General features: G+C 34.7%; 2 protein-coding genes across 2 annotated transcripts in view; both read left to right on the top strand.

The window, feature by feature from the left end:
• The window catches only part of LOC132704961 (uncharacterized), a 43,995-nt gene extending 24,376 nt beyond the window's left edge, over nucleotides 1–19,619 (top strand). Inside the window, exons 2-3 of the mRNA XM_060675355.1 lie at nucleotides 17,066–17,336; nucleotides 19,480–19,619. Coding sequence (XP_060531338.1) covers nucleotides 17,129–17,336; nucleotides 19,480–19,619 — 348 coding nt within the window. The 5' untranslated portion in view covers nucleotides 17,066–17,128. The remainder of the gene's footprint in view (nucleotides 1–17,065; nucleotides 17,337–19,479) is intronic.
• The window catches only part of LOC132700045 (paired box protein Pax-2a), a 61,518-nt gene continuing 59,854 nt past the window's right edge, over nucleotides 19,590–21,253 (top strand). Inside the window, exon 1 of the mRNA XM_060667130.1 lies at nucleotides 19,590–19,740. The gene's annotated coding sequence lies outside the window, so the exon portion shown is untranslated. The remainder of the gene's footprint in view (nucleotides 19,741–21,253) is intronic.

The raw sequence follows: 21,253 nt of genomic DNA, 5'->3' as shown, positions 1-21,253 counted from the left end.
ATCGTTCGGATCTCATGGCCTACTACAATAAAATACTAGAAATGTATTAAAAAGCCATTTTTCTGGATAAAAACATAAGTAACCGTATTGTATCGTACATCGTTGAATTCGCAATGAAAAGCACAACCTAATACTGTGTGTACTTTTTTTCCGTCCCATAAGAAAAATCAAAGTTGATGGTGGTTCCATGGAATCGAAACGCTGTAATGAAAATTTGTTAACGTCAATTTGGAGAGATTAAAAAGTGCCAATGGAAAAGTGTTTTCCGTTTTTTCATATCTTTTCAAATAGCTTTAAAAAATAATAAAAACGAAATCGCAATATTTCGGTTTTTCTCGGATATTTCCGGAACGGCTTGGAATTTTCAAATTTGTAAAACGGGATCTTGTTCGGTATCAAAATGCGCAACTTTTGTCTAATTTAACCGACACTGTATCTCTTATAGTTTCCGAGATCCCCATGCTGTGCATCCTTCTTGGACACACTGTATATATATATATATATATATATATATATATATATATATATATATATATATATATATATATATATATATATATATATATATATATATATATATATATATATATATATTTTAATCGAGTGTCCATATTATATCATACGAGAGTACAAATACAGCGCATCGCGCGTGTCTCTCACATCGAGGGGGCAATAAATTTCAAAAAAACGTTATTGATTTCACAACAAGATCGTAATTTATCCAGTCGAACGGAGGCGAAAATTTAAGGCCGGCCGAACAGAATACACCTGACGATTTACAGGGTTATAATTAGGAAATGTACGTCGCTGTATCACCTTTTAACATCTCGATAATTTACGATTACTTTTAAGGGGTGAGCGTTATATGAAAACTTGTCGCGCTGCCTGATGACCGACGTTTGTATTAATTTGGGCCATTAAACGAAATTTCCAAGGTTGTATTTTGGCTATTAAAACAATACATACACATTGTCAAATATCCATTTAATCATTTAGTTTTTAAAACCGAGGAGAAAATCCAGCAGGCCATGCGTGGTATTGGCCTAAACGCAACTCAGCCTGTCAAAGAAAATAATAGTTTTTTCTACTCCCGTCTGTAAAATACCTAATTACTTAACGATCAGTTTCGTTTCCCACGAATTCGAGTTACTTTGGACATTTCCGGGATTTTACCGCACGGATTTGGGAGCAATCGGATGTTTTCGGAGATATTTCCCACGCGTTGACTTTTGACGTTTGTGAATTCTGAATGTATTCGTGTTGTTTTGCGAAAATGTAGCCAAAAATTAACGGTGTTTGAAAAAGTATAGTATGCAACACGTTCGGTAAACTTTTTAAGTCACTCGTTTATTAAACGCTCGCGCCAAATAAACTCGTGAGTCAAATGCAGTTTATTAATTTTCGTGACAATTTAGTGTGTTAATTGAAAAATAGTTTTTAAATACTCAGGGTAAATTACAAAAAATATACCACACTTGGTTCAAAATAATTAGATATCTACACATTTACCCTGTTTAGCTAAAAAAGCTAAACCGGATTTAAATTTGTTTAAAATATTCGATACTTTTTTTCAGTTAGAGCTATAAAAAATGATTGCAACTCATTGACGTTTAAGTAACATTTTACTGTGTATTACTAAACAGCATGTAGTATATTTTTGCATAAACACGTTTTAGGCGTATTTCTACTACCGATGCGGAGTGGACCATAAAAAGCAAAACAAACATTTTTTTAAATAACTTTTTTATTTTTTGACCGCTTTTTATAAATCAAACACTGAATGATATCAAAAAACTAAGCCCCTCCACTTGGTAAAAAAACCGAACGCCATTATGAATTTCAAGATGGCGTCGGTTTTTGAAATGATACGATTTTAAGCTAACCTAATGTTTATGCTTTTTTTTTATTTTTAGCAAATCGCGGTTCTTCACAAGTCCAACGCATTATTGAGTGTAAAAATCGACTTAGTTGTTAAAAAGATATTTCAATTTATTGAAATACTGTTTTTCCATCCAGTTGCACGAATTTGCTGATGCAAATTAAGTTCTTTTAAACAGCGGTGAAACAAGTTTTAAAAAAAGCCGCGATCTAAGACCTTAAGATGGCGGCCGACTTTGAAATCCTGACTTTTAGCAAGGCCTATATTTCTGACTTGTGGTATTGGTCCAGTATAGATAGATAGATAGATGGTTTATTGACTAATTTACAATGTCATTGATTGTAGCAAGTCATACAAAAAAAAAAAAAATATTTGAATATATGTTATATATGAATATATGCTAACATACAATTGTATATAATGTCATAATATACTAAATCTAGATATACAGTGTATATAAGTTCACAATAAAACCTAACGGGACAACAAATAAAAAATAAATTTATATGTATATAGTACAGAACAATCATTAAAATACAATCAATGCACAACGCCCCGCAACACGTCATTACCGATGTTTTCTTCAAAAAATGCACCAACGCTATAATAGCCGTTACTTGGAAGAAAACTTTTAATTTTATGTTTAAAATGTTTTTTGTTTAAAAGTTTAAAAGATTGTGGCAATGCGTTGTGAAGTTTTATATAAGCAGAGTTTTGTTTTGATTTCTGCAACCTGTATCTCGGAAGCACGAGATTATTTGCACTCCGGGTGTCATACCTATGAGAATCGGAACCCCTCGGCAAACTATCGATATTGGAGTGTATCTCAAGGACACATAAATATACATGGAACCGTCAATATTTTATGTTTAATAAACAATGGCTTACAGTGTTCGTTAAAATTTGAATTTGTAATTATCCGTAGTGCTTTTTTTTGCATCCCAAAATATTATAATGGCATGTATGGCGGCATAGCTTATACGCGAGTGAAATAAACCAAAGTAAGTTGACTTCAATACATCAGCACAATCACAGTATCAGGCAATTATCATTTATGTATATAATAAAAAGGAGGGGTCCCCAGCTGCACCCATTTTTTTTAAAACATGCCCAGGGTTCCTCGTGCCAGCAAATGTCCATAAGGTACTTATTAATAATAGAAAAATTATTCAAAACGGTCTATTGCCGCCAGGGTTCCTAGGGGAGAAAGCAGCAAAGTCCCGCAATAAATTTTACAAACAAGACCGGGAAAACTCTCTTACCGACAATTTCAATTAAAACTAAACGCATTAACTGAAAAATCTTCTAGACTCACACAATTACGATCATCGTATAGAGAAAAGCGATGATGGCGATGGATGTGACAGTCTAGAAACTTTTTTTGACGATTGAAATATTTAGCAGTTAGCTAAGCTTTATATGCATTGTTCAATTTCCCTGTTTCTTTGTAAAAAATAATAAAAATTTTGTAAACTGACATGGGGCTTTTTTGAAAAAAATAATAAACAAATAAAAAAGGACATTCGTCTTTCTACAAGCATTTATAAATACTGTTTGCTTTTATTTCTTGCAAAATTACCTGGAATCTACATGTATTATTTTCGTTTTAATAGAAATGTAATAAAATGACATGGGAGTTTTTCGCCAAAATTAATACCGCATTGTTTTTAAAGCATAACACATAAATTGGTTTAAAAAAAAAACTGCGCTGGATACATTCTCGGTTTTGTTCTCTGGCCATGTGAGGTCCTTAGGAGGTCCACAAGAACTAGTTCAATTTTTGCAAAAATAAGTCTGGCAACCATCGAGAAACAATTGAAAAGCAACTTCCACAGGCTACTGTAATATTATTTACAAAACTCCAGTGACGTTTCTCCATCATCATGTTGGCTTCTTCAGAGCTTTGTGTGTGTTTTGTGTGCTCGGTGATTTTCTCTTGTCAAAAATAATGAAACCAAGAATTTGCATAAAATTTTGAGTAATAAATGGAATCCGGTGCTGCATATGGCGAATTTATTTTGAACAAAACAAAATGTTTATAAGTGGCACAAGCTGCTCGATGACCAACATCGGTCTCAACACGTCAATAGTTGATGAAAGCGTTGAAGAACTGAAACAAATCGTGTTGAAAAATCGTCGACTCACTATTCCAGAAGTGGCGGAAAACGTCGGCATCTTCATCGCTCACTCATCGTTGCTTGTGTCTAACTTTTTGGTCAAAAATAAAACCACAATGGTGCCTCAGCCACCTGCGACTTTTTCCTGTTTTCCAAACTTGAAGAAACACATGAAAGGAATGAGGTTTGGAACGATTGAGATGAACAGAACATCGCTGGAGGAACTCACGGCTATACCAGAAGTGATTCGAAGATTGGAAAAACCGTTGGCACAAAGTACAAGGTAATTTATACCTGTAAAGGTATAATTTTAATGTGCGCAGAGTTTAACTTTCTGAGAAAATCTAGTAGGGATTCTTAACCATAAGGCTAAATAACAAAAGTAAAGTTTTAGATGGAAGGATGTCGAGAGCTTTCTTCTCAAAGGCTTCCATAAATATGTTCGCGAAGATTAGTCATAATGGAGAACCCATACCTATACATATTCTCGGATTTTAATGTATCTGAAATAATGTTGAGAGCCTCTGGTAAAGTCGAAATGAACCACAGAATATTTAATGGTATGAAAGGAATGAAGTAAAGGGTTTTAAGGTAGATTTTTTGCTAGAAAATATGTTGGAATGGTTTGTGACTCTTAGGGAAGAATTTTAGAGTCCTGAGGAGTGACAGAGTTTTTCACGGATTCTGATAGAGAAGAAGCCTTAACAAAAGATTTAAGGTCAACATCTTCGATGCCTCAAAGCAAAATTCCATTTGAGATACCAGGAATACGATACCAAGAATACAACAAATCTCAAATTCTCGGCTGTATGAAAATCTATAAAAATCTGTAAGCAACGATGTGCCTACCTGTCAACAAAATGGGAACCAGTTACGAACCTCTTTTAGGTCCGCCCCCTCAAACAATATACAGGCTGTTCGGAAATTGAGTTCGGAAACAAAAGATTCGAAATCGTAATATTTTTATAGCTTGTAAAAAATCATTTTTTTTTAATTTTATTTTTAACACAGTGGACTTAATTCCTAACGCAATTAGCTGGTATTTCACACGCAGCCCTGATTTAATAAAAATCATTCTTACAAAATAAAAGTGTTTCAGAAATCTGTCACTTTACCTAGAACATTGTTTTTATTTTCCCTGTATTTTATTTATTTAGACTGATATTGCAAAATAGAACAGATTACCTTAAGCAGAATCCTCAAAAATCGTTACTCTTGTTTTAAGTCGATCGTTTAGCCAAAAATCGACTTTTTTATTCTCGGCTCGAATTTTACCCGTAAATGTGATTTTACCTCACAGAACTTCATTAAACTTGAAAAAGTTATTGTCACAATAATTTAAAAATTTCGCGATATGCATTGAAAAAATATGCATCAGTGGAATATTGAAAACCCATATGCAAAAGTTGTATGGGCATGAGATAATCTTATAAGACCTCATTCCTTTAACAGATCGGTTAATGGGGAAATTTATTTGCAATTTCCTCCACCATTGCTGGGAGAGGTAAAGTCTGTTCGTAGATGCAAGAAAGTGACTAACTCATACGAATTAAGGAAAGACCCGGGCAAGCTGAAAGAATGAAATATGGCCGAACAGGTCCGTACTATGCTTAGAATTTAATTATTTGGGATTTAGTTAGGAAAGATACTAAACAATATTTATTTATTTATGTATGTATTTATGTTTAAATCTAAAATAAAATTACAAATTATTTTTATTACCTATTTAAATTACTTAAAATTATTCACATAATATATCAGTATCACTATCGCTATCATCGCCTGTTATAAATATTATTTGTTTGCTTTTTCTATATGATTAACAGAATTTGACCAACTTTGTGGAGGGATGTTCAAAACTTCGGTTTCTATAAGTTTGAGGACATTGGAGTTAACACGGGGAAAAACATTGTTACGACGAATGGCAGATTTCAGTTGTTGCCAAACATGCTCAATGGGGTTAAATATATAGTGGTAAGGTGGAAACCTTAAAACTGTATGCCCCAGATTTTTTGCATCATTATCACAGACGTATTCCTTTTGTAGGTTCAAGCTTTGTAGAACCTCAATGAATTGCTTTTTAGTATAATCTACGTGAACATAAATGTGGTTATTATACATGTAGTTTTGGATTGTTGCTTTTGTATCACATGAGGAAAGGGTTTTAGTCAACTGTCTACTGTGATAACTTGCATCGTCCATTACAATGACGCTTTTAGGAGGAATGTTTGGAATTAGTTTGTTTTTCCAGAGAAGAATCTTTAATATTTTTCGCAGACAGAGAAAGTCCATTTGGAATCCAACCATCTTTAGAGCCAGGTTGCAAAATAGTTATTCTTTTACGTCTTTTTGAAGGCGCGTTTGTTTTACACTTACCAGTTGAGTCAACCCAACCGTTTTCCAGGGTATCATAAGTGTCGAACCTGGTTTCATCCAAGTAAATAATTGGCCTTTGTTGTTCTTTGTAAATCCAAAATTTTTCTACATATTCCTCCTCTCCTGAGATACACTAACACACGCTGTATTACACACGAAATAAGAACGATTACTAGTAAACTTAAACTAAGCAGTATATCAAACCAAAGAATATTAAACACAGGTAGGTATAAAATTATTTTTTATTACTGACCACAATTTTACCTGAATTAAAATTCTGAAACTTTAAGTAATAATCTGTTGCATTGTATGTTAATGACCACCCCTGGATAATCCGATTCAAAAGCAATTGGTCACTTTCCTATATATATATATGACCGGACCATACCCTTGCAGTGGAGACAAAATATGTGGTTAATGCAAGATGGCGCTCCACCCCATTTTACATCGGCGGAACGAAGATATTTAAATCAGGCATTTGAACATCGATAGATAGGTCGGGCCGGACCTTTATCTTGGCCGCCTCGCTCACCAGACCTTAATCCGATGGACTTCTTTTTTTGGAGGCAATTAAAGTCTTTACTGTACGAAATCCCTATAACAGATATCAATGACTTGCAAAAAAAACCGGTTGCGAAATCATTAGAAATCATTTTTTAAAATGTATGATGGGCATTTTGAAAATTAATTATAATTAGCGTTGTATACTGTTTAATTCCGGATTATTATTAATAATCTTTATTTTCGAAAATGTTAATGATGGCCTGCATTTCCACTTGCTTTTCAGTAACATAAATGTATATTGCGATATCCGGTATCAACTCTCTGTATATTAAAAAATAAAAAAGTCGATAACACTTATCGACTTACAACAATAGTAACATTCTTTGAGAATTTGTGATTCTGCTTAAGGCAATCTGTTTTATTTTACAATATCGATATAAATAAAAAAAAATCTCTAGTGCCCTCTAGTGACGTATTTCTGAAACACTTTTATTTCCGAACACCAGAGTAGAGAGACGTCACGAAGTTCGTCTATAACGCATTTTTTGCATAATATATAATAAAAATCAAGGGTAACGAAAGAAAAAGAAAGGGAAAGAAAGAATTTTGCAACGAAATCGATTCCAAATGACGTTTTATCGCTCCGAAATAGACCGTACCTCGCCGCGCCCCAGAAGTTAAAACTAAATGATCGCATTACCTTAATGAAGACGTAAAAATTCTAATTGTTTTGACCGACCGCCCTGTGACTAATAAATTAGCCGCACCCGGCCGCACGAGGGGTCCAGGAACCGGTTACCTCGCGTCGAACTCTAAAGGAATCGGGAACTTTAAAAGTTATATTTTTGCATGCAAATCTCTTTCTATATCGCTTTTTAATGATTCGGATATGCCCACACGTTATCCGAGGGCGATAATTTCGTCTTAAAACCACCCGATTTCGCCGTCGGTCGGTGTTTATTTTCGAAATTCGCGAGAACCTTCGACACCTGTCTTTCGCATTTAAATTCTTCGCTCCATATTCTAGGATAAGAATGCCGTTTCATCGGTAATAAGTACACTTAAATAACAACAATCATTTCTTCTACTGCCGTCTGTAACGTACCTAATTTTCATTTTTCTTTTTAGTCAGCACAATTTTAAGCAAATGTAAATATATCAGAATATTATACCAATTATATGGATTACCAAAAAGAAAACGCAAAATAGCTGTTTCAACTGTCAACAATAGGCATCAGCCGAATATGAATTAGCAAAAGGTTGCATTGAAAAGAATATTTGTTATTAACCCGCTAGTAGATAGCTTTTTGAATATGTTATTGTCATTATCGGCCTCTATGTATTACGGCTAATTTAAAAGTTGACGTCTATCAAATCAAATTTATCGAAATTTTATGAATGACAACTTCATCTTTTAAACAAGCACAAGCAGTATTTTTGACTTTTTTCCATCTGGAATCTAAAACTTACTTACCCCATCGACCACTCTGTATAGAATTTTTCAAAGAAACTTCCAGGGGCTACTGTAATACTATATAAAAACCTTGTGGTTTCGTCCTGCATCGGTTGTTTATAAATAAAACTGGCTGACGTTTGGCCAATCATCCTGTTGGCTTCTTCAGAGCTTAGCTGAAACTGATGGTTGGTTACACTTCAGCAAGTTTGATTTATAAACCACCGACGCAAGAAGAATCCAAAAGACAAATAGCGCTCTTTACAGAATAACATTTCTTAAGTTTTGTCATAGAACTGACAAATTATAGATAAGTTAAATTTTTTTAGCAACATAGGTAGGGTTTACACCTAATGATGGGAATGCAACTGATTATAAGCTGGATTCACTGTGTAATTTGTTCTAGCCAGTTGCGAGTGAGCCTTGGGGTAACACACATTTGTGGGCCTCTACCCCTAGCCTACTTTACAAATCGGGTGAGACATTTCTCAAAGCCACATGAGAATCACATAAAAATATGCTTATGGTGATACAAACATACTTTAAAATCTATAGCATAGTGGACCTGGCTTCTGGGCTCACGGCCCCAGGACAACCCTAATGGCTCCGCCAAATTTTTTGTTGTTGCATTGGTGTAGCAGTACCAGTGCACTTTTTAATTCGTGTTTTGACCAACGTTTGCCCATTTCAACTTCTGTATGTTTTTTCGGTAGCTTAATAAATCAATTTGAGGTTGCAAAAAACCTTCACGCAAGAAAAATTCACGTCAACAATTCGAAATAACACAGCCTCGAAAACCAAAAAAAGAACATTCTGTTTCTGGTTCGTTTTTAAGCACATATTTACAGATAGAACACACGACCTTCTTTTGGCAAATTTTATAATCACAAATAACATTTCATCACTGTAAGATTTTTATATTTTGCAATAAAAAACTTTTGTAGCGAATTTTTTTTTCATTTATATTTTTATATTGCTTTATATTTTCGTTAATTTCGATTTGGATTTTCCCTTACTTTTCTTACGTCTAGCAAAGAACATCTCGAAACCAAAGCCGTAAGAGTTACGATTTGGTGGCGTTTCGTTTATTTTTTTACATCGATACCTTTAAAAACAAAAAATCAACATTGAAAATGGAAATGGAGAATTATTTTACGATTCTCGATGGATCAAAATGTCGGCATGTGTTACTGATAAGTGCACGTAACAGTTTGTCAAAACCCGAACTCGGGGGTGGGTCAGGGTTATAAATTATGCTGTTAACAGCGGTTTCGGTACATCGATCGGAGTCCCATCAGGTTAACGTGCTGTCGTCACTCTATTATAAGCGAATAACGCGTAATGCTACCCTGGGGCATGCATTGTTGACGCGCACTCTTTCCAAACGGTCATAAATCAAAACAAGTAATCGACAAAGGAGCTGCTTTTCATGTATTCGAAAAACTAGCCTTGTTTTTCTATCTTGCGCACCCTGTACGATAAACGAAACCTGAAACTATTACAATTTACGATACTGTTTAAACCATATTATCCCATATTTTATGGTTTTTCATTTACGGCTAGTAATTTACCCACGAAAACGTCAATTTTCCAGTCCTTTATAGTAGGTAAAACCTTAAATACAAAAATTTTAACTATACAGTGTGTCCAAGATAAGGATGCACAGCATGGGGATCTCGGAAACTATAAGAGATACAGTGTCGGTTAAATTAGACAAAAGTTGCGCATTTTGATACCGAACAAGATCCCGTTTTACAAATTTGAAAATTCCAAGCCGTTTCGGAAATATCCGAGAAAAACCGAAATATTGCGATTTCGTTTTTATTATTTTTTAAAGCTACTTGAAAAGATATGAAAAAACGGAAAACACTTTTCCATTGGCACTTTTTAATCTCTCCAAATTGACGTTAACAAATTTTCATTACAGCGTTTCGATTCCATGGAACCACCATCAACTTTGATTTTTCTTATGGGACGGAAAAAAAGTACACACAGTATTAGGTTGTGCTTTTCATTGCGAATTCAACGATGTACGATACAATACGGTTACTTATGTTTTTATCCAGAAAAATGGATTTTTAATACATTTCAGCATTTAAATGGAGTAGGCCATGACAAAATGACATCCAGTCAATTTCAATGACACATTAATGTTATTTGTCTTTGTTATCAGTCGATCATAAGTTTATTCCTTTAGTTATTGTTTTTGTATTTTTATTGTTGTTGTCTTTTTCTAATTTATTTTGTTCTACAATGGAGGGAGGTAATTTTACAAAGAAGAAAAATGTGATATGCTGTCTTGCTACATCTGATGCCAAAGAAATTGTGTGGAAGCCGAGCGTATGTATTCTAACAAATACCCAGAGCGGAGACAACCTGACAAGAGTATTTTTCGGCGTTTGTTATTTAATCTGAAAGAATATGGATCATTTAAGAAGCCTGCATTATCCCGACAAAAACCTTCCAATGAAGAAAACCAATACATTGTTCTACAATCTGTTATCGAAAATCCACAAACTTCTACCAGAGAAATTGAAGACCAGAATGGGGTAGCTAAATCTACAGCTCAGTTTATTTTAAGGAAAAATGAATTTAAGCCTTACAAATTCAGAATATGTCAAGGATTAAAACCGGGTGGCGACGAACGACGTAGACATTTTTGTGAGTGGTATACCAGGATGTGTGATGAGAGTTTTAATTTTCCATATAAAGTGATTTGGTCTGATGAAAGTATGGTGACCAATAACGGTATTTATAACAGGCGCAATACACACTATTGGTCGCAACAAAATCCACGTGTTAATAGACTATCCAGACATCAAGTTCGCTTTGGGTTTAATATTTGGTGTGGGATTTTTGGTAGCAAGATTATAGGCCCTATTTTCTATAATAATTCCTTAACTTCCGAGCGGTACCTTGACATCTTGAGGCACGATTTAGAAGATGCCTTAGATGATTTACCGCTAGGCGCTGTGCAAGGCTGCTGCTTCCAACAAGATGGTGCCCCAGCCCATAACTCCAGAGAAGTTCGCCAATATTTAACTGAACGGTTTGATGGAAAATACATTGGGACTTACAGTGAAACACCTTGGCCTCCAAGGTCCCCGGACTTAACTCCCTTGGACTTTTTCTTATGGGGCTACATAAAAAATGAGGTATTCAAAGAATGTTTTGACAACGAGGAACAATTACGTCAATCAGTACGAGCAGCGTTTAATAAAATTACTCCTGAAATGTTAAGTCGTGTTTTGGAGTCTACCGTGAGACGGGCGTACTTATGCCTAGAAAATGGAGGTCATTTATTCGAACATTTGTTATAGAATTTGTTTTTCATTAACTTGTTGGATTTAGTTGTTATGTTAAATGAACAGTTAGAGTTAGTAAATAAATAAACACATTAACTCGAACTTGTCAACCATTTTCTTTTGCCTTTCATCGTTCGGATCTCATGGCCTACTACAATAAAATACTAGAAATGTATTAAAAAGCCATTTTTCTGGATAAAAACATAAGTAACCGTATTGTATCGTACATCGTTGAATTCGCAATGAAAAGCACAACCTAATACTGTGTGTACTTTTTTTCCGTCCCATAAGAAAAATCAAAGTTGATGGTGGTTCCATGGAATCGAAACGCTGTAATGAAAATTTGTTAACGTCAATTTGGAGAGATTAAAAAGTGCCAATGGAAAAGTGTTTTCCGTTTTTTCATATCTTTTCAAATAGCTTTAAAAAATAATAAAAACGAAATCGCAATATTTCGGTTTTTCTCGGATATTTCCGGAACGGCTTGGAATTTTCAAATTTGTAAAACGGGATCTTGTTCGGTATCAAAATGCGCAACTTTTGTCTAATTTAACCGACACTGTATCTCTTATAGTTTCCGAGATCCCCATGCTGTGCATCCTTATCTTGGACACACTGTATATGCGGACTATATCGGACCCATTTTTCAGTTTTTTTGAATTTGCGCCGCAAACTGTACATTCTTGAAAAATTATCAATCATAGAAATTTATGGAGTCGAATCTTTTGCGTTTTCGTTCAATTTTTTTTTTTTTTTTTGGTTTCGTAGACGGTTTTCGAGAAATGATTTTTTCTTAGGCCTTGCAAACGCGATTTTTTTTTTTTAAATACTTCCCGACACCCCAGCCCCGCCAATTTCAAAAGGTTCCGTCATATTGACGATATTGTAATGACCATGCAGAGAAGAGGTTTTTATTTTTTTAAGCAAAAACCGTACATCAGATTGAAAAAATCATTGACATTCAATTAGAAAATACCTTGGATGAAAAAAATCATGTATTAAAGAAAGTTACCCCCCCTAAAACTCCATTAAAAAAAATCTGATCTTCAAATTTGCGAGGTTAAAATTTGAAATGCAGATTACATGAAAAATTAAATTTTTCTAATAAACGAATTCCTTTGCAAATTTTTAATGGGTCCCCGAAAACGGAAAACAGCAATTGTCCGCTCTTATTTCAACATAAACATTTTTCGTTTGTTATTCTAAATTCGCATATCGATAACTGATACTTTTTAAAAGTAAATAAAACCGAATATTTCTCTTGCCAACGGAACTTGTATCTCGGAAACGGTGCGTCGTACAGCGTCGCCATTGGTACAGACAGAAAGAAAACTATTTTATTTTTTGTCTGTTCTCCGTCCTCTGCAGTCTGTTCTCTGTTCCCTCCATAAAAATGGAAATAACTTCGGAACGGTTAGAGCTAGGATATTGAAACTTGACTCTTTTTAAACAGCCCACGAAATATGAAGAAATGGCGGGAATAGGGCCATCGCGTCCATCTTCTTTTCGGAATTTTCCTCTGGTTTTCGTACATCGCTATGAAACACGATAAGTGTCTTACATTTAAAGCTATATGACTTCAAATTTGGCAGACGTATAGAGTTAGTTACATAATTCGTTAAGACAGCTGCCATGTCTTCATTTAGCGTCTTCACATATTGTACAGGGTGTTCGGGATATTTCGTTCTAACATAAACCCACATTCAAGGGTTTTTAAGTTACGGTCAAAAATCCAAAACTATAAAACATGGGATAATCTCGTTTAAACAGTATATCGCGCTTAATGGAAATTTTGTTTTCTCTCATTCTCGATCGTCGAAATTTAGTTTTTCCCCTGGCGCAGACCAAAAGCTAGTCTCTGTAATTTGTCGCCCCGTAGTCGGCGTCGGTGCATGTCCCTGCGACTATTTTGCGCTCCATTAATTTATTTCCTCGCCCATCTGTCGATATTTTTACCGGACGAATATGAAGATTGGTCTACAAGCGATACGCAGCCTCATATTGCGTTTTATTTTGATAATGATACTTACTAATTCAAGATTCATATAAGAAGACAAGATAAACGGTCTTCGCATTGTCTTATTTTTTATTTACGCATTTAGAATGTTTGGTGGCAAATTATGCAAAATAATTACTCGAATGTAAAGGTTAAATTACGAAAATGCTCACAGCGTGGGGGACGATTATTGGATTGAATCTAAAAAGAAAACTTCATATGAACATACGTCTTAATCGTCTTAACTTTTGAGATACGGGGTGGTAAAGTTTTCAAAAATAAAATATATTTTTTTAATATCTGTAATTCCACTTTAGATATTTTAATGAAGTATCAGGAGGCATTATTTAGTGTACCACATTTTTTTTTAATACAGATATTCATGGTACGCCGCTGATTTATCTAAAAATAACTTCTAAAGAAATTCTATTTCTCAATTTTTTCAATCAATCAAATATCAAATCAAATATCCGAGCATTGTTATCTTAAAAAAAATGATATAGAATTTAAACATTAAAACAGTTTTCGGTAAAGGTTTGGGCTGGAATTGTTGGATATTACTTAATTATGCCCGTTTTCCTGCTAGAAAGGCTAAAACGCCATGATTATGGCCGATTTTTAGAATAGCCACTATTGCTAGAGGTACAATATTTAAATAACTAGGTCCCCAGATTTAAATAGTTGTTTGTCTCATGGGGGCAGTCTAGTTTGTCGCACCCCAGTTAACACTGTAGAAGATCTGAAGAATCGAATATGAGGAAAAGAGCTGAAGCGTGTATCCTTCAAGGTGGAGGACCTTCTCGACAATTTATCTAGTTGCTGCGTTCTACTTTTTTTTTAAGTTGTTACTAATTTATTAACAGCTCATTTTGTTAAAAATAGGTAATGTTTTTTTTTAATTATCTTATTTTTAGGATGTTATGTTGTTAAAACTGTAAAAGTAACTGAAAGTAAAAGTCAATAAAACCTTAATTAATGTTGTGAGAATTGAAGTTTATTAATGGAGAGGTATTTAAATCTAATTAATCATTAAGCAAAATATTTGAATGTCTCATTTTGTTAATTTTCATGGCTTCCAATAATTTTCATTTTCTACTTTTTGTGACTGTATGTAAAATATCAAAATTGTCGACAAAAATGTGTTTCTCTGTGTTTAAGTGTGTAGCATAATTAGAATCTAGACTATTGTTTTTAAACACTTTTTATGATCGTTAATAATTTTTTTAAAGGATCTACCTGTTTTTCCAATATAAATTTTGGAACAAGATCGGCATTTCAACCTGCAGACACCAGACTTTTGAGATTTTGGACACTTCGTTTTATTGTTTTTTAAAAATTGTCCTATTGTGTTGTTAGTTCTAAAAGCTATTTTCAAACTACATTGTGACAAATGTTTCGAAGCTGGGTTCTGCTATGTATGTAATTGTTTTAAATTGTTCGTGTTCTGTATTAGGTTTCGGAGTTTACTGTTGTCTGGATTTGGTTTTTATTTATAATTTTATCGATAATGGACGGATTGTAGCTGTTGTTCAGAGCAATTTGTTTAATGATATTCAGTTCTTTGTTGTAATTTTCTGTTGAGAGTGGCGTATTAAGCAGTCTGTGTAAAAAAGAGTGAATTGCAGCCATTTTGTGTGTATAAGGGTGACTTGAGCTGGTATGTATGATTGTGTCCGTGTGTGAAGGTTTATGGTAAATGAAAAAATATATTTTGTTTTGCGTTTTCGTAATAGTTAAGTCTAAAAAGTTAATAGTTATCCTGTGCAATCTCGATAGTGAATTTTATTCGATTATGTAATGAGTTAATGTAATTTAAAAAAGAATTCAATTTTCTGTCCGTTCCAACAAAGGAAGCAAAGGCATCGGCCACGTATCTATATCACCATGGAAAACTTTTACTTTGCAATAAAAAATTGTGAAATTGTGAAAATCTGAACTTTTAGTTCTTATTTATTTTGTTAAATGGATTTTCATCAAGTATAACCCACCTCTGTTCAATTATAGTTATAGTAACAAACTTGTCATAGATTTAAATTATTCCCCTTTGCAACTGGAACTTTCACATTATTCGTTTTCAAACAGTTGGATAGCGTTTAATCGTGTTAGTTCGATGCATACTACACCGCAAGTTCGAAGAATGGCTATTAGTCAGTGGACAGTGTGAAGGAGACGGCAGGAAAACGACCTGACCCCAAAAACAACTGCAATTGGACCAATGAGGGGTCTGCTCCGTTCTCAGATAAGACCAGAATATGCCTTTTTGGCAAGGACCGACGAAAAAAGTGTACCGAAGACTAGGAGAGAGATTTGCAAAATGCTTCAATGAAGAGCGGAGCGTGGAGTTGGTTTCTGCATGATATGGCGTACAATTTCTATGGAAGCACGAACCGACCCTGTTCTCATCCGTAAGCGCAATTGTGGTCAAGGGGCAGGAGGTTTAACAGGTGGTAGATACATAGATTATATTTTACCAGATCACGTGGTACGATATATCGACTACATTTTTATGCATGACAATGCTAGGCCGCACACCTCACGCACATTACAGAAGTCGGTTCTCGAGTTATGGAATGGCCAACATACAGTCCCGACCTCAATCCCATCGAAAATCTATGGGATGTGTTAAAATGGAGCATTCGAGCTGGATCCTAGAGCTTATTGTTGCAGTAGAGGAAGAGCGGCTTAACATTAGCGAATATCATTAGATCTACGCCTAATCGAGTGAGCGATGTTATTAGGGCAAGAGGGCGCCATTATTAAAAAATAAGAGTTGAGTTGCTAATTGTCAATAGCCCTGTTTGTTTTTAGTAATAAATAAAATTAATTTGACTCGGACGGTTATGCTAAATCTAAAAAGCAGAAATGAATTTTGGTCAATTTAAATTTGTATTTGTATTTCAAACAGCATTTTTTTTTATCTGATCAGTAGTTTAAAAAAAATAAAATTGAAGTGCACACAAAAGCCTATCTGGCAGCATCTTGTATAAAGTTAATGTTTAAAGAATTTTTGTCTGATATAACAAGTCTGTGATTTGGAACTCATAAGATTTTTTGCACCTGTTGGATAACTATGAGACACGCTTTCAAATATATTAGTATGTTTGTGAATTTCTAAAGGATTATGGAGAATATAGATACTTATTATCTTATCTTTTTTAAAATATGGAATACAGTGTTCATTGTGCTTAGCCCCAGCAAGAATTCTCATAGCCCTTTTCAGTATCCTGAATATTTGAACAGCATTAACAGAGTTTCCCCATCCTATTGTGTCATATGATTTGCGGGAATGAAATAAATCATAATACACTGTCATTAGAGCATTTTGATCTACGCTCTCCCTAATTTATCTAAGGACGGATAAGCTGGAAGATAGTTTCCGCTTAAGAGATAAAATATGTATTTAACGAAACGATCCGATCATAATTTGTTTTCCAGGCCCGGCCGAAAGAGACGACCGGAGCGTAAGCGTTATTTCCGGTGAATCTCCTCTCGGAACCAATGCGTGACGTAGCGAAGGGCACGAGCCGCCAATCGCAACGCGGGATGAGCCCGAACAGCGACCAATCGTATTTTGAGCGTCTCTGCCCTTTGCCATACGGATGCGCCTGCCAAACTACGCCGAAGGGCAGGCGGACAGGGCCGTGCCGGCCCCGCAACCTCGACGGATTTTTAAGAACATACGGATTTATTGTTACCAACGGCTCCCGTGAGTATAGTTTTGTTCGGAGTATATATATACAGAGTTATTCGCGGTGAGTGCCCTATTAGACCATTATGAAGAACGATTTACGGTGAAAATTTGGCCATGCGGTATCGCCAGACATACCCGTAACGTAGATTAAATTTCGTTTTTTAAATGGAACATCCTATATCTTATTGCATTTTTAGATTTTAATGGTTCTAATAGAAATAGTTGAACAAAAATTGCTCTCCAGGCATTCTTAAGTGTTTGGTAAAAGCTACTCTATGGAGATTCAAAAAATTCACTCTCATTGCAGCGTTGTCTGCCAAAAGAAGTTCAAGAATGTTCGAGCCTTCTGTGAGAGCTGGCTTTCAAGCGGCTAGGTTCTCATTTGTATGGAGTTTAAAAATAAAAGAAGTTCAAGAAAAATTTTCAAATGTCTGGTAACAGCTGTTCTATGGAGATTCAAAAATTCACCATTCTCATTGGAGCGTTGTCTACCAATAGAAGTTCAAAAATTTTCGAGCCTTCTGTGAGAGCTGGCTTTCGAGCGGCTAGTTTCTCGTTTTTATGGAGATTAAAAAGAAAAGAAGTTCAATAAAAATTATTCTCTAGGAATTTTTAAATGTCTGGTAAAAGCTACTGTATGGAGATTCAAAAATTCATCATTCTCATTGTAGCGTTGTTTACCAAAAGAAGTTCAATAATTTCCGAACCTTTTTTGTGAGTTGGCTTTCAAGTGCCTAGTTTATCGTTTCTATGGAGATTAAAAAGAAAAGAAGTTCAACAAAAATTATTCTCTAGGAACTTTTAAATGTCAGTGTTTTTAATGACAAAAACGATCTCTGTCGTCAGATTAAGCCATCTGTAGTTGATATTATTGTAGGTGTTCCACAGCCTTAACTGCAATCTTTAACCATTCTCAGAAAATATGTTCTAGTCTCATTTTGAATATAGATTATTGTCCGGTAGCTCAGTCTGAGAGTGTTAAATTTTTAGGTATTACGATCCATGATAATCTCAACTACAAAAATCCCTGCCAAGTCTTGATTTCTCGGTTGAATGTTCTGAGGAATTTGTGCACTGTACTGACGGAGTCACAGTTATTACAAATACATTGCTCTCATATTGAATTGAATTGATCTATACAATCGACAGTGTTGTTAGCACACGTTGTGTTGCTAGGGTACCTAGCTCTCATTCTTGTAGGAATTTGTGTGATAATACGGTATCCTGACCTTACCAAGTTTTCCTCAAAATAAAGGTATTCAACGCCAGGTATTCAACCGAAATTTGCCAAAAATAAAATTTCGTCTAGGACACCCTGTATACAGGGGCTGCAAGTCGGATAAAATAAAATATAACTCTTTAACAACTTTTAAAATAAGATGAAAGAATTTTTTATTGCAAACATATTTACACACTGTAAGCAGTTTTTTTTACATAACCTTTTGTAGTGTCTCTATACATTTGGTCTGTACTTGTTAATATAAACTTTTTTAAATTTGACATTACCTACACAAATTGTTAAAGCATTTGTCTCTATAAAAAATATTAGTACTATTATTATTATTATTATGAAGATTAAAAAGAGAAAGTCAATAAAAATCTACGTATAGAATCAGCCACTCTACGGAGGTTGGAAATTTGACCATCGTAGAAGAAGTTCAACGAAAAGTCGACTACGAATTAACTAATTGCCAAGTACTTTCTTTTTGCCGATTTCGATTATTGGAACTCGTGAAGATCAGGTTCGTTTACAGGGGGGTTTACTCAGGTCTTTGCCTGTCACCAATATTGGAATCGGTAATCCGAGACGATGTTTATACCTCTCATTTAGCTCCGCCCCCAATATATAAGCAGGTACAGAGTAAAACGCGAACCAGTTTCAATGAAGCTCTGAAGCAGCCAACTGGATTATATCATATATTTATATAGAATTACATGCATTTTTTACCGCGTAGCATAACATAACATAACATCGCCTAATTACATTACATTCATTTTTCTCTCACTAGTTTGTGAAATTGTAGCCTGGCTTTTACGTTTAGTTCTTACTTTTGTATTTTGAGTAGTCTTAGGTAGAAACGGACTCTGTAAGTAAAATTAATAATAAATAAATTATATTATTACTGTCATTATTGTGATTGAGTGGGTTTCCTCGCAGATCCGGTCCTGCGTACCATTGATGCGATCCCGAAAGGGGCGGGCTTGCGATTGTCGACCCTCGCACGCGCCACAAAAAGAGCAACGCGATCGGGAAAGACCACACGGGCGTCCGCAAAGGCACTCGCAGGGCTTCAGTGATCCGGCTGGTGGTGCCGGCGGTGGTGGCGGTGACGGTGGTGTCGGTGATACGTTCCGATTTTGATTTTCGTCGGCCACTTTTCCGTCAAGAGTCCCACGTTTGACAGAATTTTCCGAAAAGGTACGTGGTCCGGTGTTTGCAATGCTTTTTGGACCCCGGTCGGTTGAGATTCCGGAAGAATTTCGGGGAATTGCCCAAGGAGTTCCGGGGAATTTCAAGGAATTTTCGTGAAATTCACCAGAATTTCAAGGAATCCCCCTGAAATTTAGGGAATTCCCCGGAATTATAATAAGGAATTCACGGGAATTACATCCCACCGCCGGTTGTTTTAGTAATTTTTGGGCGTTTTTTTTTCAATTTCCCAATGAACGAAGCGGCTCGCTATTATCCGAATGATCATCATTCGCGTTTGGAATTTCAATATACTAAATAAGACATTTTAAGGCGCTTATTCATTGCGCCGACATCAAGTAGGCTTTGCTCTTTAAAGAGTCGAAAGTTGGCGCCTTTCGTATAAGACATTTTTTCCCTAGTATAATTTAACTAAATTGGAACAGATTTTAACAGTTATTTATTGGTTTATGACAGCTGTTTCGCTAAAATATGACATCTACGCCATGTGTTTTCAAAGTTTTTAAAATTTGCAAAGTTTTCAAAAATAAAATATACGGGTGGGTGCTGCAAGGTGGCCACTTGAACTTTTTATTATTGTTTGTGGCTTTTAACCATGAAGTCGATTTGCTTTTGACTAACTTTAACTAAATTTACCAACATTTTGGCGAAGCTTCTAGCTTTTGGTATAATAAATGAAATTATTTATTAAAAAGTATTTAATAAAAAAAACGTTACTGATTAGTAGCTATTTTTCTATCGATTAAAAAAATTGTTTTTGGTATTTATAAGATTTTAGAAAGCTCTGACTTCAGGCTAAATCCATAGAATTATCCAAAAAATAACATTTACAAAAAATTACCTTTGATTCATGGAATAGCTTTTTTCCGAATTTTTACAAAGAATAACAATAAAATATCTATTTAAAACGTCTAGTATTTAGTTAGCAACTAGTGTCCTTCAGAAAAAAATATTGGAAAACTTTCCTTGTACTTTTACTGTTTTAATGAAACAATATAACATCCTAACCACAAGATAGATAATAAACGATTCTAATTTAAAACAATTATTGTCTGTTAATAAGTGTCCGCCACCTTGAAGGATACACGCCTCAGTTTTTTGGCATCATATTGCCGTGCAATCTTTGAAGTATACCTCCAGTGTTTGAAAAAATCAAGTAAATATTTTTTTTAGGAATGATTTTGGAAATTTATTTTAAGAGAAATCAGTGGCATACCATCGATGTCTGCCAAAACACACAGGTGAAATTTTGTACGCCCGCCACTGGTGTATTTTTAAGAAAATGTTGATCAGTAATACATGTGTGCCAAATTTCATTAAGACATCTAAAGTGGCATTACATGTATTAAAAAAAGTTAAGGCGTGTGTTCATATGAAGTTTTTTTTTAAATGTACCCTAAATCGCATTCAATTAGAAAACACTCTGTATATATGAACATTTAGTAATAGATTTTTGTTGTACAGTTGTAGAGTTATAAATTTACTTTCATCAAGGGGGGTG

This window comes from Cylas formicarius, unplaced genomic scaffold (assembly GCF_029955315.1).
Source record: "Cylas formicarius isolate icCylForm1 unplaced genomic scaffold, icCylForm1.1 PGA_scaffold_10__41_contigs__length_53128322, whole genome shotgun sequence".
Classification (NCBI taxonomy): domain Eukaryota; kingdom Metazoa; phylum Arthropoda; class Insecta; order Coleoptera; family Brentidae; genus Cylas; species Cylas formicarius.
The sequence above is the reverse complement of the archived record's forward strand: the minus strand, read 5'-3'. Positions and strand labels throughout refer to the sequence as shown.